Here is a 15,572-nt window from a genome sequence, read left to right on the forward strand (position 1 = left end):
TTAAGCACAAACATTTCAGACCAAAAAACTCAGAATAAAAAGTTGGCAAATAAATCAGGTTTCACGGTAGCACAGTGGTTAGCATTGCTGCTTCACAGCTCCAGGGACCTGGGTTCGATTCCCGGCTTGGGTCACTGTCTGTGTGGAGTTTGCACATTCTCCTCGTGTCTGCTTGGGTTTCCTCCGGGTGCTCCGGTTTCCTCCCACAGTCCAAAGATGTGCGGGTTAGGTTGATTGGCCATGCTAAAAATTGCCCCTTAGAGTCCTGAAATGCGCAGGTTAGAGGGATTAGCGGGTAAATATGTAGGGATATGGGGGTAGGGCCTGGGTGGGATTGTGGTCGGTGCAGACTCGATGGGCCGAATGGCCTCCTTCTGCACTGTAGGGTTTCTATGATTTCTATGAAAAGCAAAATGTAACTGACCTGCATAAAAAGATTTGGTAAGCAGCTGTTCACATCTTTGCATATCTAATAACTCTTTAATTAGTACCTGGAACAAGCCTTTATACCTTAATGAACAGATTTAATAACCCAGACTTTATAACTGCTGACCGACAATTGGAGACAGAAGAAAGTTCAAGTTTGTTAAAATCAGGAAATGTGAATTGAAATACCTGTGAAGCATGCCATCAGGGTACAGAGCATTTAACTAGAAATTCAATCAGTTTACGCGATAGTCCTGTTGAAATCAAACTTGAATTTTATTAATCCTGCGGGGATTTATCCTGCTAATCCCCCTGACATGAAGGGGCAATTTAGCATGGCCAATCAACTTAACCCGCACATCTTTCAACAGTGGGGGGAAACCAGAGCACCCAGAGCAAAGTCACAGGGAGAAATGTGCAAACTTCACACAGACAGTCTCCCGAGGCCAGAATTGAACCCGGGTCCCCGACGCTGTGAGGCAGCAATGCTAACCACTGTGCCATGGTACTGCCCCAAAGGGAATGTTTAAGGGAGATGTGCGGGGTGGGGGGGGAGGTTTTTCACACAGAGTGTGGTGGTGCCTGAACGCGTTGCCAGAGGAGGTGGTGGAAGCAGGTACATTAGCAACATATAAGGGGCATCTGGATGGGTACATGAATAGGGAGGGAATGGAAGGCAGAAAGTTTTTTTCAGTTTAGTTAGGGCATCATGATCAGCATAGGCTTGGAGGGGGCTGAAGGGTCTGTTCCAGTGCTGTACTTTTTTTGTTTTTTGTAATAAATAGTGAACTTAATTGAGCAGACAACCCTTTGACTGCTAAGTGGTCTCTTACAAAATTACTGTCTTCTGAGCTGCCTGGTTTTGAAAAATTTAAATCCATTTAAGTTCATTCATTGTGAAATTGAAACAAATATTTTGTGCTACTAAAGTGACTTGAATGCCACGATTGATAGACTTTCTAATATTAGCTGTAAACTAAAATATTCAAACTCATTTTAATTTTAAAATATTCCACTCTCATTCTGTTTGTCTTGTCCTCTCTCATTCCGTTTTCTTTTGTCCAACTTTGTTCTAAATTCCTGTTTTTTTACATTCTATTGTTTGCAAATAAAAGCAGATAAACCATTCCTGACTGATTCAAGCTTTCCTTTTGTTAACGATTTGATTCCAGGCACAAGGTTTTGCTGAACCCCTTTCAGGTTCAGAATGTAATCAGAGGTTCAAGAGAGAGGAATACATTAAAATGATGAAAGGCATTTTCCAACCAGGCCCAGAGCGGCGGGAAATCTGGCATTTGGCTGGTTTTGTCGGTTTTATGATAAAGTGCATTGTAGCACATGAGTCGTTCACCTCAGATTTGCCATCCTGCACTAAACCAGTGCTATGAGCTCCACAATCACCACCCCGTCGGAATAAATATTCTAACAGTGAGAGAAAACGACCCACAGCGGTCACTCAAAAACATCAAATTAATAGAAATGCAGAAATATAAAAAATAAGTTTCCTTTATTCATGTTTTTAAAAAAATTATATTGGAATTCATATCATATACTTAGCAAAATGTGTTCTATATTTACACAATTAAAAATGTGACAAGTTAATACTGTAATTATCTTGTATTCTCCTATCCTCTTACCAATGCATTTCCAGTTTATGAATACAGATAGAGAAATATTTCAATCACCAAGGAGAACAACCACTCAAGCATATTTTATTCGTTCATGGGAAGTGGGTGTCGCTGGCTGGGCCAGCATTTGTTGCCCACCCCTGGGGACATTTTAAGAGTCAACCACTTTGCTGTGGATCTGGAGCCAGACCAGATAAGGAAGGCAGATTTCCTTCCCTACAGGACATTAGTGAACCAGATGGGTGTTTACGACAATGGTTTCATGGTCATCATTAGACTTTAAATTCCAGATTTTTATTGGATTCAAATTTCAACATCTGGTATGGCGGGATTCGAATCCAGGTCCCCAGACTGGGTTTCTAGATTACTAATCCAGCGACAATACCACTACATTACTGCCTCTCCCACTTTTTAATATGTTTAAGAACAAATCAATATGGTATTTGTCAAATCAAAGCCAATCATAATGTTTGTGGTCGTATCTTATATCGCTTGTATGTTTTACCATGAGGTCTTTTACAAAACTGTTCCTTAACATGGTAAGGGATATGGTTCATACGAAAAAATTACAAGTGCTACTGAACAATATAAAGATTTTATTTTTTTACAGAGAGGTCTCTTAACATTTTAAATAAATCTCTACGAATTGTGCACAATTCCGAGTTGCAGCTTCACTAATACTTGTTTCACTGTTGTAGCATTGAGAGAGAAAATTCTTAAGAGGAAAAGATGTTCAGATAAAAACATTTTCAAATCTCAAAATGTTTTGTTTCAAATTTAACACATTAGCAAATGCAACATTGTTGTACAAGCTACTTTTGACAGTTGCTTAGAATATCTGTCTAGTGGAGACAAGTTACATATTTAATACATCGCTGATTTATTAATTCAGTGCTAGATTAAGTTATGGCTTGAAACATATTCGTTTGCGCATTGTACACTGGTCACCAAAGCAGTCCACTTTTCCAAACAGATCGTCACAGATGGTCCTTAAAAAAATACATACATATTGACCGGGACTCTCCAATCTTGTTCTCCCTGCCACCGTGCCAGAGAGAACGGAGAATTTGGCCAAAACTCCATTCATTGCAGCAGGACCAGAGAATCCCAGCCACGGGTGAGGTCAGGGATTTCTGGCCATTAAGTGAATGTAGCTAGCACTCCAAGGCTTTACAAATGATATATCCTGGTTCAAGAATGGAACTAGTACTTGAGCATTTTGCACACATTTTATACTTCATTAATGCCACTAATGTTTTGGAGAATGTGAGAAAATGTGACAGGCTTTCTGCCAACAGATAAGTATTTCCAATTCTCTGTACTAAGCAAGGATAAGTCTTCCCCTGCAGAATCAAATTGACTCAGATTTGCATCACCCTAGACTTACGGATGGATTCACATAAAAGGATTTATTACTCCACAGCTACCACTAAGCTACATAAAGAGTCATTATTCTAATGGAAAAAGATGAAAAACATTCCCATGTTCTATATTCATAAGCACCAGTCAGTAACGCACAAATGTACACTTGATTCAGCGTACGCCAGTCAAATAAATAACTAGATGTGGATTTGTCTGCACCTTTTACATGCTCAGACCTGAAAACAAAATTTTGTTTATTCTCAAGTAACATAATAGCAAAATATCCAGTCTTAAGCTTATTGGCCTTTCCATTTTTCTTAGCTAAGCATTGAAGTTTTTTTCTATGCAGACTTCTGATCAAACAAGATTAGCAGTTGCATCCATGGTCTTGCAAAACTTCTGCTGCAATAAATAATGGAACATCTGCTGATGTTCCGAAGCGTTCTCTCACACAAGCAGCTTAGGGTGAACTCCTGCTCATTTCACAGAGGAATGTCACAAAACCTTTGGTTAGCTCACTGTAGCTGCCACAATCTTCAGAAGAGAGATGTTCCTTGTATTTCCACAGACATTCTGAAAATAGAGAGATGCAGATCAAAGTTGTGAATTTCCTCTGAAATGCACTCCAAGGGGGCAACTTTCAGCCCGCCTTTGGCATCAGAGAGAACGGTGAGATAGGTTGAAAATCTGGAGAGAATTGGGAACCGTGATTCTCTCTGGAGAGATCGCATTCAACGATATACTCCGCCCACTCGCCAGTGACATAGCAAGGTTCAGACCCAAAAAGGACAAGAACTTGACTTAAATGTATTTTAATGAATTCAAATATACCTCTCAGACCACCCCCCTGAGTGCAAAACATTTTTCAAAATAGGAACTCCACCCCCATATATTGATAACCAACCAAAATGGAATTTGTTTGCTAAAAAAAGTAGCAATCAAATGTATCGGTCAGGATTCTCTGACCTCACCCACGGCTGGGGTTCTCCTGTCTCGCTGCTGTGAATAGATATTTGGCTGAGCGCCAAATTCTCCGCTCTCACTGGCAGTGGAGGCAGGGTGTGCAAGATCGGAGAATCCCGGCCATTATCTCTAATATGGCTTGACCAACGTTGGAAGGAGGAATTCATAAATTCTCAGGATTGCTGACAATTTTTAAATAGCAATCCATAGGCGGGATTTTCCAGCCTCGCTCGAGCAGGACTGAAAATTCCCACCCGAGGCCAACGGAGATTTCCGTTGTCAGACCCTCGTTGCGCCAATTCTGTGGCGGGCGAGGTGGTAAAGTTCCAGCCTCTGTATCAGCTCATTCCAATGTTATCTGTAATAATTTTCTAGATTCTCTTTAAAGGAATTAAATAGAGGGATTCAGATGGGTGAGTAAGAGATTCTTTAGGCGTGGAACAATAAGTAGTCCCAAGAGAAAAAGATTCAAGTCCAGTTTAAAAAGTTATGCTTCCAAATGTTATCCTGTTGGATTAAATAATAATATTTCAAAGTGAACAAAAATAAAATTTTGATCATTGTTACTTTCTAATTAATAAAAGAGGCTGAAACAAAGTCATCCACACATATCTACACTATTAAAAAAAACTCAAAGCATTGATGACTAATAAGAAAACCTTTGTTTTGTGTCTGCTTTTTTCCACCATTATAGGTTTCCTACCTTTTGGATGATTGGGTCGAATGCAGAAATACTTTTCTGTAGGGCTGATGAAGGACTATATAAACGATGAGTGGCATGAAAGAAAAAGAAAATAAATCTTTTAATATTAAGAACATACAATGTTATTTTTCCAAAGCACAATTGTGAGACAAATGCTGGATGTGGGCATTCCATTTGTAATGGCTTAGTGCAGTTGAATCTACACAAAAGCTATTTTTATGCTGGCCTTGCGGAGGACCGTTAGTGACACTGGCCTTCGACTCACAGGTATCCAGAAGCCTGCCATAAACCCCACTAAAATCTGTTGGGGTGAATTTTCCCATTGGGAATCGCAGCAGGCGAAGGGTGGACCATGGAAAGTCCATTGACCTCGGGCAGGATTTTCCAGTTTCGGGGTGAACACGGCTAGAAAATCCTGCCTGTTGTCTTTGCAAAATCTGGCTGATAATAAAAACAGGTAGAATGATTAATTTGCCACACTCATTTTCTTTTAAGGAGATAAAGACAAGTTGGATTGAGGCTTTATGATTTGACTTTCACTTTTCAAGAACTGATGAAAAGTATTATTATGTGCAAGGAAAATATTAATTTTCCAGGGACTGAACAAGAAACACATGTAGATATCTCAAATGGTTATAAAATCCTTTCACCAAATTGGCAGAATTTAATGCCAACCCTCCACCCCCAACCCCACTTCCCGACAAATTTGGAGGTGGGCAACCATGTGATCGAGTGGAAAAGAGCAGTGTGGAGATCTCGCCACCTCCCACAAATTAGATCTGGAGAGGAGGAAGGCTACCTGTACAGATGCCAATTGAGGCCCAATTAAAGGTCCCATCCTGCTACCATTGGTATTCCACAGCTTGCAGTGGTGGGTGGCATCTTTGCCAACCAGGCCAGCAAGAAGGTGGATCTTGGAGGTAAGCAGGTGTGAGGATATTGAACCTGTGGTGTCCACATAGTCACTTTCACATTTCTTGGCCCATCCACTGCCTCTTGTCCAGCTTGTTCTGACGAAGGAGCAGCGCTCCGAAAGCTAATTGCATTTGCTACCAAATAAACCTGTTGGACTTTAACCTGGTGTTGTTAAAACTCTTACTATCTTGTCCAGCAGGCAGGCTGTGTTAAAAGATGCAGCACAAGCTCAAGCCAATACGAATTTAAACCGACAAAAGCGTCCTCACAAAAATGGTGGAATGGAAAATTCACTAGTATACAGTGATACAGGATTAACCCAAGTGGAAGATAAATACTAAATTAGGAAGTATATTTAAAAGACAGTAGAATTTAAGATTTAGACCTGCCTCACTGAAAACTGTGGCCTATTTTTGGATTCCAATAAGTTTTAAAATGTTAGTGACTTTGAGAAGAAAAACTGGACCCTTGAGAGAACAAGACTGAAAAATGTCTGTTTGTACTGTAAATAATCACCCGAGCACACTGCACAGAGCAGCAATCAGCTTGAATCATTTATATTTTTACTATTTTCAAGGCCGAGAAACACACAGCCAATAATGGCCACAGTTCAAAAATGATTATTTTTCCTTTATTATTCCTCACCTCTGCAGACCATGTACCCAATACAAAACGTCACAGTCACGAGAATCAATAAAATGGCAGTGACTGCAATTGGCCACAAATAATGCGAGGAGATAATTGTAGAGTTTCGTTCTGGAAGAAGAAACAAATAAATGTTGAATAACATTTTTGTACAACATTCAATGTGTAAAATCTTCAAAGGGGCCACATCACTCCAATCTCAGTTTACCTCTCCCTGAAGCCCCCCCCCCCCCCCACCCCCCCCCCCCCCCCCCCCCGAACAGTGGCCTGTCTCTTGCCCACAACGTGTGAGTTCAAGTCAGGGTGGGGAAAGGTGGAGCCTGGTCTCTATTCCCAATTTCCCCTGGTCTGTCCCTCTCACTAAAAGACTGATAATGTTGTTTCTCCTCAAGCTGTAACTTTAGCCAGAGTGTTTAAGGTTTTATGGTTTGCTCCTATTCCCTTTGAGATTTTCCTGTGACGCACCTCATGTACAGAGAATGATCCGTCTGAATTTTATTCCCGTTCTGTTGCTTTCAACTCAGCTGCTTCAGACCACAGTGTGGCTAATAAACCCTCTAACTCCCAATGGTGAAAGCTTAATCCAGTTTGCTACTTATAGCAAAATCACATGCTCCAACTTGTTTTTACCATTTTGTTACAATTTGCAAACAGTTCTCTTTCTCCCCTCAGTACATTTCTATCCTAGTTTCAACAGGCTTGTTGGACATGCTCTGTCATGAATAGAGTCAACCGTTCACCTTCATATCACTTGGCACATTTATAAGATTTTTTCTGGCCACAACGCGCAAGTGAAATCATTAAGGTAGTAGGAAGATTTTCTGTGAATGTTAGTGACATGGAAACAGTTTTGCTTGTAACTGCACACAGGTAGTGGAAGGTGGGGGGAGGTAGTGGAAGCAGATACGATAGTGACTTTTAAGGGGCGTCTTGACAAAAACATGAATAGGATGGGAATAGAGGGATATGGTCCCCGGAAGGGTAGGGGGTTTTAGTTCAGGTGAGCAGCATGCAGGCTTGAAGGGCCTGTTTCTGCGCTGTAATTTTCTTTGTTCTTTGAAACGTTCTCACTATGGCCCAGATTCTCACTCCCGTGTTGGGTGCCCAGAAACTGGAGAATTCCCAGCTCCGTGAATCCAAACCTCAAAAAAATGCCCGTCCGGAGATCAGAATTTCAATCTAGGGAATGGGTTGGATTAGAATTCGGGTGGGCGACTGAGGAGAGCTGAGCGGGGTGCCAAGTGCGGAGGTTAACTGCACGGAAGGCCTGACTCAGGGATCTGGCACCATGTCCAAATGTTTAAAAATAAAAAAATGAAGTATCCCCCCACCTCGAAGACATAAGAACATAAGAAATAGGAGCAGGAGTAGGCCATCTAGCCCCTCGAGGCTGCCCCGCCATTCAATAAGATCATGGCTGATCTGAAGTGGATCAGTTCCACTTACCCGCCTGCTCCCCATAACCTCTAATTCCCTTTCCGATCAGGAATCCATCTATCCGTGATTTAAACATATTCAACGAGGTAGCCTCCACCGCTTCAGTGGGCAGAGAATTCCAGAGATTCACCACCCTCTGAGAAAAGAAGTTCCTCCTCAACTCTGTCCTAAACTGACCCCCCTTTATTTTGAGGCTGTGCCCTCTAGTTCTACACCCCATTCCCATCACCCCACCCCTTTGGCAGACAAGGGGAACCCCCTAACCCTCAAACACAAAGGGCCAACCTTCCCCCCACCACTCAATGGTCAGGTCAACCTCCCCCACCCACACAATACCACACATGTATCAGGGTGCTCTGACCACACCCCCCCCCCCATCTTTGCCAACATCGTGGGGCACTCCCCCATTCTCAGTATCCCCTCCCACTCCCAACCACCGACATGCCAGCACAACCCTTCCCCTCCCACTTCACCATTGTCCCTCCATGTAATGGGAAGATAATGGGAACCCCCCCCCCAATGGAGTACCCTGGAAGCCCTGACCTGGCCCCCACTCCCTGGCAGTTTCCTGGGACAAGATCTAAAGTGGGACACTTCCACTATTTTCCCCACAACATGGATCCTCTCCATTGTGCCAGAATCCGAGACTATGAGCAGGAATGTCTGACACTTCCCATCAGCAGAACTGTCTGGCCCTGCCGACAGCAAGCCCCCACCATGTGTCCCCCAGCGGTGGAGGGTGCAATCAATGGGAAACACCATTTACAGTGAGTATATATACACCGAGAAAATATCCACAGCCGACTGACTATATAGGATAATGAGTATAAATGTAGGATGGGATTTTGTGCTCTTCCGCCCGCAGCTGATCTGCTATGGCAGAGGCTGCCTGCCATTGGCTGGCAGTGGGATCTTTTTGATTCAGTTGGTCACAGCTGACATATATGTGATCAGATGGAATTGTCACATTGATACTAATATTCCATCTTGGCTATGCGCTGATTTGAGTTGCCGTGAATCTCCACTACTGACTCTACAATAATTCTGTGGGGTGGGGGAAGTTTGTGGGATTTGATTGTGGGATGGGAGAAGTTTCTGTGAATTGAATGCCTTTGTCAGGCTATGGCCGCAACTGGACTCACCTCTACCTTGCTGCAACAGCAGAGGCCAGAGCACCAGAACTTAGTCCATTTGATGTACTCATGAAACCAGCACCCTTCCCTCACCAATCCTGACTAGAATTTCAGAGGTCGGTAACCTTATCAGAGTAGTCCTAGGTTCTGCCCCGACGAAGTCACCACAGAAAGCCAGGGCCCAGCACACTTTGGTCGCAGCTTAGTTTCTGGCACTCTGTTGAAGCTATGGTGAGAGCCTGCCTCAGTCGCTATGTTATACTATCACAGTTATGATCACTTATCGATTATGGTACTGGACTTAACCACTAGGATGTTAGGAGTTCAAACCCAAATTGTGCAACTGAATTCACCAAATCTGGGAAATTGTGGGCTTGTCACCAATAAAATAACCATGAAAGTTGATGGACTGTTATAAAAAAAACTAACTGGTTCACTGTTATCACCCAGGAACAGAAACCAACAAAGTCCAATTCATTTAAGGGGCATCTTGACAGATAAATGAATAGGCAGGGAATAGAGGAGTGTTCTCTGCGTAGAGGCAATAGGTCTATAGTTTAGAAAGACATCATGTACCGGCACAGGCTTGGTGGGCCAAAGGGCCTGTTCATCTGCTGTACTGTGGTGAACCATCGTTGGTTACCACTGGGGGTTGTTCTTAGGTTACTGTTGGGTTAGGGTGTTGTCACTGTGGGGGTTGTACAATGTTGTTGGGTTAGGGTGTTTACCTGTTGTTAATGTTATTATGGCACATCCCGGTGGGGCCCCGCCTCCGGAGGAGAGGTATAAGACCCTCTGCTCCGGCAGGACCCCTTCAGTCTGAACTGGTGTATTCGTGTTAGTAGTTCCATTGTTAGACAATAAAAGCCTTCGATACTGAAGCCTTGTTCCACGTGCTTGATTGTCGCGCATCAATTTTATTGTCTAACAGAAAACTCTCAGCTGTACAAAAAAAAGAGTATGGAACAGATCTTGAAACCAGATCGTCTGGCGTTGGACCCACGTGCGGTCGGTGCCGCTAACACCTTCGACCACTGGTGGAAGTGTTTCGAAGACTACCTGGCTGCCTCTGTGGCTATTACTACAGACAGCGACAAACTCCAAGTCCTCCACGCAAGGGTAAGCGACACGATTTATCTCGCGATTCGTGCGGCTCCCACTTACCCGAGGGCCATCGAGCTCTTGAAGAAACGATACACGAAACCACCCAACGAGATACACGCTCGTTACCTCCTCGCTACACGACGTCGGCAGTCGGGCGAAACCATGGAGGACTACGCCAATGAGCTCCTGCAGCTTGCCAGGGGTTGCGATTGTAAAGACGTATCAGCCGAACAATACATGTACGACCTCGCCCGAGACGCGTTCGTAGCAGGGGTAGGGTCCTCGTACATCCGGCTTAAATTACTGGAAAAGGGGAACCTCGACTTGACCCAAGCGATGGAGATGGCTGAGATGCTGGAAGCGGCGTCGAAAAGCTTGGCGCTGTACCCCGAGGACCACGTGCAAGCTCAGCTCCCTCCTCACCCCGCAAACCCGCGCTCCCAGATCGATCCGACGACGGCGGCAGCTCCAGGTGGCCAGCGATGCTATTTTTGCGGTGGGGCCAAGCATCCACGGCAACAGTGTCCGGCAAGAATGGCAACCTGCAGCCAGTGCGGTAAAAAAGGCCACTACGGTAAAGTCTGCAGGTCGAAGTCCAAAAACGGCAGTGCAGCTTGTAACCCTCCAGAACGGAGACAATCTCCTTCGGCGTCGCAGTACCCACGAGGTCCGACCACGTGCGAATCCAGGACGGCGCCATCGTGGCTGACGGAGGAGGAGGAAGACCACCAGGAGTCGCTGCGTTTGGCGCCCTCGCCCACGTGCGATTCATGGGGGCGGCCATCATGGTCAACGACGACTAGGAGCGACCAGCAGGGGTCCTCAGCATCAACATCGGCGGCATGCAGTGACGCCCAGGGGCCAACGGTGGCGTCGATCTCCCTGGACCAGACTAAGCACCACAGGCTTGAGAATTCAATGATGGATATAAAGGTAAATGGTCGAACTGTGAATTGTCTGTTTGACAGTGGGAGCACCGAGAGTTTCATACACCCTGACACTGCTAAAAGGTGTGGACTCCGGGTTCTCCCTGCCAAGCAGACAATTTCCATGGCATCACGGTCCCGGTCTGTACCGATCCAAGGACGATGTATGGTAACTCTAGAGGTACGGGGCACAATTTACGAGCAATACAGGCTCCTTGTGTTACCTCACCTTTGTGCGCCAATTCTCCTCGGACTAAATTTTATGGTCCACATGAAGAGTGTGATCCTACAGTACGGTGGGCCACTCCCTTCACTGGCAGTAGGGAATCAGCCGCAGCCTCCAAATTGCCCAAAGCGCCCCGCATGCAATCTTTCCACTCTGAAAATCACTACACCATCCCTATTTAAGAATCTGGTACCAGGCTGCAAGCCCATCGCTACTAAAAGTAGGCGTTACAGCGCTGAGGACCGGATCTTTATTAGATCTGAGGTTCAGCGGCTCCTCAAGGAAGGGATCATACAGGCCAGTGCTAGTCCGTGGAGAGCGCAGGTCGTGGTAGTCAAAAGCGGGAACAAACCTTGGATGGTCATCGACTACAGTCAGACCATTAACCGTTATACGCAGCTGGATGCGTATCCTCTCCCGCGCATTTCTGATATGGTCAATCAGATTGCGCAGTACCGAGTGTTCTCTACCATAGACCTTAAGTCCGCCTACCATCAACTCCCCATCCGCCCAGAGGACCGACAATATGCGGCTTTTGAGGCGGATGGTCGTCTATACCATTTCCTCAGGGTTCCATTTGGTGTCACCAATGGGGTCTCGGTCTTCCAGCGTGCTATGGACCGAATGGTGGACCAGAACGGGTTGCGGGCTACCTTCCCGTACCCGGATAACGTCACCATCTGCGGCCATGACCAGCAGGACCATGACACGAATCTCCAACACTTTCTGCGCACCGCATCTCGCCTGAATCTGACCAAAACAGGGAGAAGTGCGTATTCCGTACGCGCAGGTTAGCCATCCTCGGATACGTGGTGGAAAACGGGGTCATTGGCCCTGATCCAGACCGTATGCGCCCCCTTACTGAACTTCCCTTGCCCGCTAGCACGAAAGCACTGAGGAGATGCCTCGGGTTCTTTTCGTACTATGCGCAGTGGGTCCCCAACTACGCGGACAAAGCTCGTCCGCTCATCAAGTCCACGACCTTCCCACTTACGCCGGAGGCCCAATTGGCCTACAAGGCTTTGAAAAGCGACATTTCGAAAGCCACGATGCACGCGGTGGATGAATCCATCCCTTTCCAGGTGGAGAGTGATGCATCTGATTTCGCCCTAGCCGCCACACTAAACCAGGCAGGCAGGCCCGTCGCGTTCTTTTCCCGCACCCTTCAAGGCCCCGAAATTCGGCACTCAGCGGTGGAGAAGGAGGCTCAGGCCATTGTGGAGGCAGTCAGACACTGGCGCCATTACCTGGCGGGGAAGCGGTTCACTCTGATCACGGATCAACGATCCGTGGCGTTTATGTTCAGCAACACGCAGAGGGGCAAGATCAAGAACGATAAGATCTTGCGGTGGAGAATTGAGCTCTCCACCTATAATTACGATATTATGTATCGTCCAGGGAAGCTCAATGAGCCCTCGGATGCCCTCTCGCGCGGAACATGCGCCATCATGCAGGAGGACCGCTTGAAGGCCCTCCACAATGACTTGTGTCATCCTGGAGTCACCCGACTCTACCATTTCGTCAAAGCCCGCAACCTGCCCTACTCGGTGGAGGATGTCAGGTCAGTGACGAGAAGCTGTCGGATTTGCGCAGAATGCAAACCACACTTTTATCGACCAGACCGGGCACAATTGGTCAAGGCCACTCGCCCTTTTGAGAGGCTGAGTGTGGATTTTAAGGGCCCCCTTCCCTCAACGGACCGGAACGTCTATTTCCTCAACATAATAGACGAGTACTCCCGGTTCCCGTTTGTTGTCCCCTGTGCGGACACGTCGACTGCCACCGTCATCAAGGCATTCGGTGAGCTTTTTACCCTGTTCGGGTACCCCTGCTACATTCATAGCGACAGGGGCTCGTCGTTCAGGAGCAACGACTTGAGGCAATTCCTGCTCTCATTCGGGATTGCCTCTAGTAGAACCACGAGCTACAACCCTAGGGGTAACGGACAGGTGGAAAGGGAGAATGCTACAGTCTGGAAGGCTGTCCTACTGGCACTGAAATCCAGGGGCCTTCCAGTCTCCCGTTGGCAGGAGGTCCTTCCAAATGCGCTCCATTCTATCCGCTCCCTCCTGTGTACGGCAACCAATGCTACTCCCCACGAGAGGATGTTCTCATTCCCTCGGAAGTCGTCCTCGGGGATCTCATTACCAGCCTGGTTGACGTACCCAGGACCCGTCCTTCTGCGGCGACATGTGAGGGCTCGCAGGTCCGACCCCTTGGTCGAACCGGTCCAACTCCTCCACGCCAACCCTCAGTATGCCTATGTGGCATATCCTGACGGGCGAGAGGACACTGTCTCCATTAGAGACCTGGCGCCCGCAGGGGACGTAGCAACTCCTGTCGCTCCCATACCCCCTGTCACGAATCCCCTACTACTCATTTCTTCCCCAGACGTGGCGCGGTCAGCACCGGGACCAGTGCATAACAGTTCTACTCCCATGTATAGCTTGCCTGAGACTCGGAGATCGGCGCCACCACCGAAGGTTCCAGGATCCCCTGCACCATCGCCTCACCAGGGCCAACCGGCCTGGGAGTCCTTGAGGGGACAGCCAGACGTTGTTTTGGAGAGAACGCCACCGCAAGCACCTGCTCCGGTTTCGCAACCGGTGTTGAGGAGATCACAGCGACGGTGCGGTCCTCCAGACCGTCTGGACTTGTGAATTTTGTACATATGACCTGTTTTTTTTTTGCACCCCGCCGGCCTTGTTTTTAAAGGAGGGGTGAATGTGGTGAACCATCGTTGGTTACCACTGGGGGTTGTTCTTAGGTTACTGTTGGGTTAGGGTGTTGTCACTGTGGGGGTTGTACAATGTTGTTGGGTTAGGATGTTTACCTGTTGTTAATGTTATTATGGCACATCCCGGTGGGGCCCCGCCTCCGGAGGAGAGGTATAAGACCCTCTGCTCCGGCAGGACCCCTTCAGTCTGAACTGGTGTATTCGTGTTAGTAGTTCCATTGTTAGACAATAAAAGCCTTCGATACTGAAGCCTTGTTCCACGTGCTTGATTGTCGCGCATCATGTACTATTCTTTGTTCTTTGTTCATTTGGTCTGTATTTGACTCTAGTCCCACACTTCCTTCTATAAAATATCCTCAGAGCGTGTAAGAGTAGATAATAGGGCATTTTCCACATACCAAGAATCAACTCAGAAACTTATGTCGTGACAAATGGATATATTCTAATTACAATTACAGTGCCACAACTCAGAGCAAACCTTTCAACTGCATTTGTTTTGCTTACACATTAAATGAGTGATTTGCTTCCCATGATGACACACACGGAATACTTCTGACATTTCCTCATTCTGACTATTCAGCCTATCCTCCTCCCATAGTCAAGAATGTAGGTCAGAAACCTAATCTTCAAGTGTTAGGGTTTGATAAGCACTTTGGATCCGATGCTAATCCATCCCTATCATTTGGGCAGCACAGTGACACAGTAGTTAGCACTGCTGCCTCACAGTGCCAGCAGCCTGGGTTCAACTCCAGCCTTGAGTGACTGTCTGTGTGGAGTTTGCACGCTCTTCCAGTGTCTGTGTAGGTTTCTTCCCACAGTCCAAAGATGTGCAGGTTAGATTGATTGGCTATGCTAAATTGCTCCTTAATGTCCCAACATGAGTAGGTTAAATGGATCAGCCATTGTGTGGGATTACAGGGATTGGGCGGGAGGAGAGGGCCTGGGTAAGATACTCTGTCAGAGAGTAAATGTAGGATTGATGGGCCAAATGACCTTTTCTGCACTGTAGGGATCAGTGTTGGTAAAGGCTCAAATATGCCAGTCCTCTGATCAGTACAACTCTGCACGGAGCAGGTAAGATCAGAAAATCAGTACAGTATTGGTGTCTCCTCACTTAGAGCGTTGGTGAACTTCTCAGTGAGTCACAGGATTATGCAGTTTAGAAGAAGCCCTTCGGTCCATCGGGTCTGCACTGACACAGGAAAAACACCTGACCTCCCATCCAATCCCATTTACTGGCAATTTAGCCCATTGTCTTGAAAATTATGATGTGCCAAATGCACATCCAGATACATTTTAAAGGATGTGAGGCAACTCACCTCCACCACCCGCCGAGGCAGTGCACTCCAGGCCGTCACCACCCTCAG

General features: G+C 46.4%; 1 protein-coding gene across 2 annotated transcripts in view; it reads right to left on the reverse strand.

Moving 5' to 3' along the window:
- Positions 1-1,915: 1,915 nt before the first annotated feature.
- Positions 1,916-15,572, reverse strand: part of LOC144507572 (interleukin-17 receptor E-like protein) — a 54,667-nt gene continuing 41,010 nt past the window's right edge. Inside the window, exons 16-18 of one of the 2 annotated variants that reach the window (XM_078234720.1) lie at positions 6,643-6,753; positions 5,083-5,137; positions 1,916-3,989 (exon numbers count right to left, since the gene is read on the reverse strand). In XM_078234720.1, the coding sequence (XP_078090846.1) occupies positions 3,953-3,989; positions 5,083-5,137; positions 6,643-6,753 (203 nt within the window). In that variant the 3' untranslated portion in view covers positions 1,916-3,952. The remainder of the gene's footprint in view (positions 3,990-5,082; positions 5,138-6,642; positions 6,754-15,572) is intronic. The other variant, XR_013500118.1, reaches the window with a different exon arrangement.

This window comes from Mustelus asterias, chromosome 19 (genome assembly GCF_964213995.1).
Source record: "Mustelus asterias chromosome 19, sMusAst1.hap1.1, whole genome shotgun sequence".
In the NCBI taxonomy this organism is placed as follows: domain Eukaryota; kingdom Metazoa; phylum Chordata; class Chondrichthyes; order Carcharhiniformes; family Triakidae; genus Mustelus; species Mustelus asterias.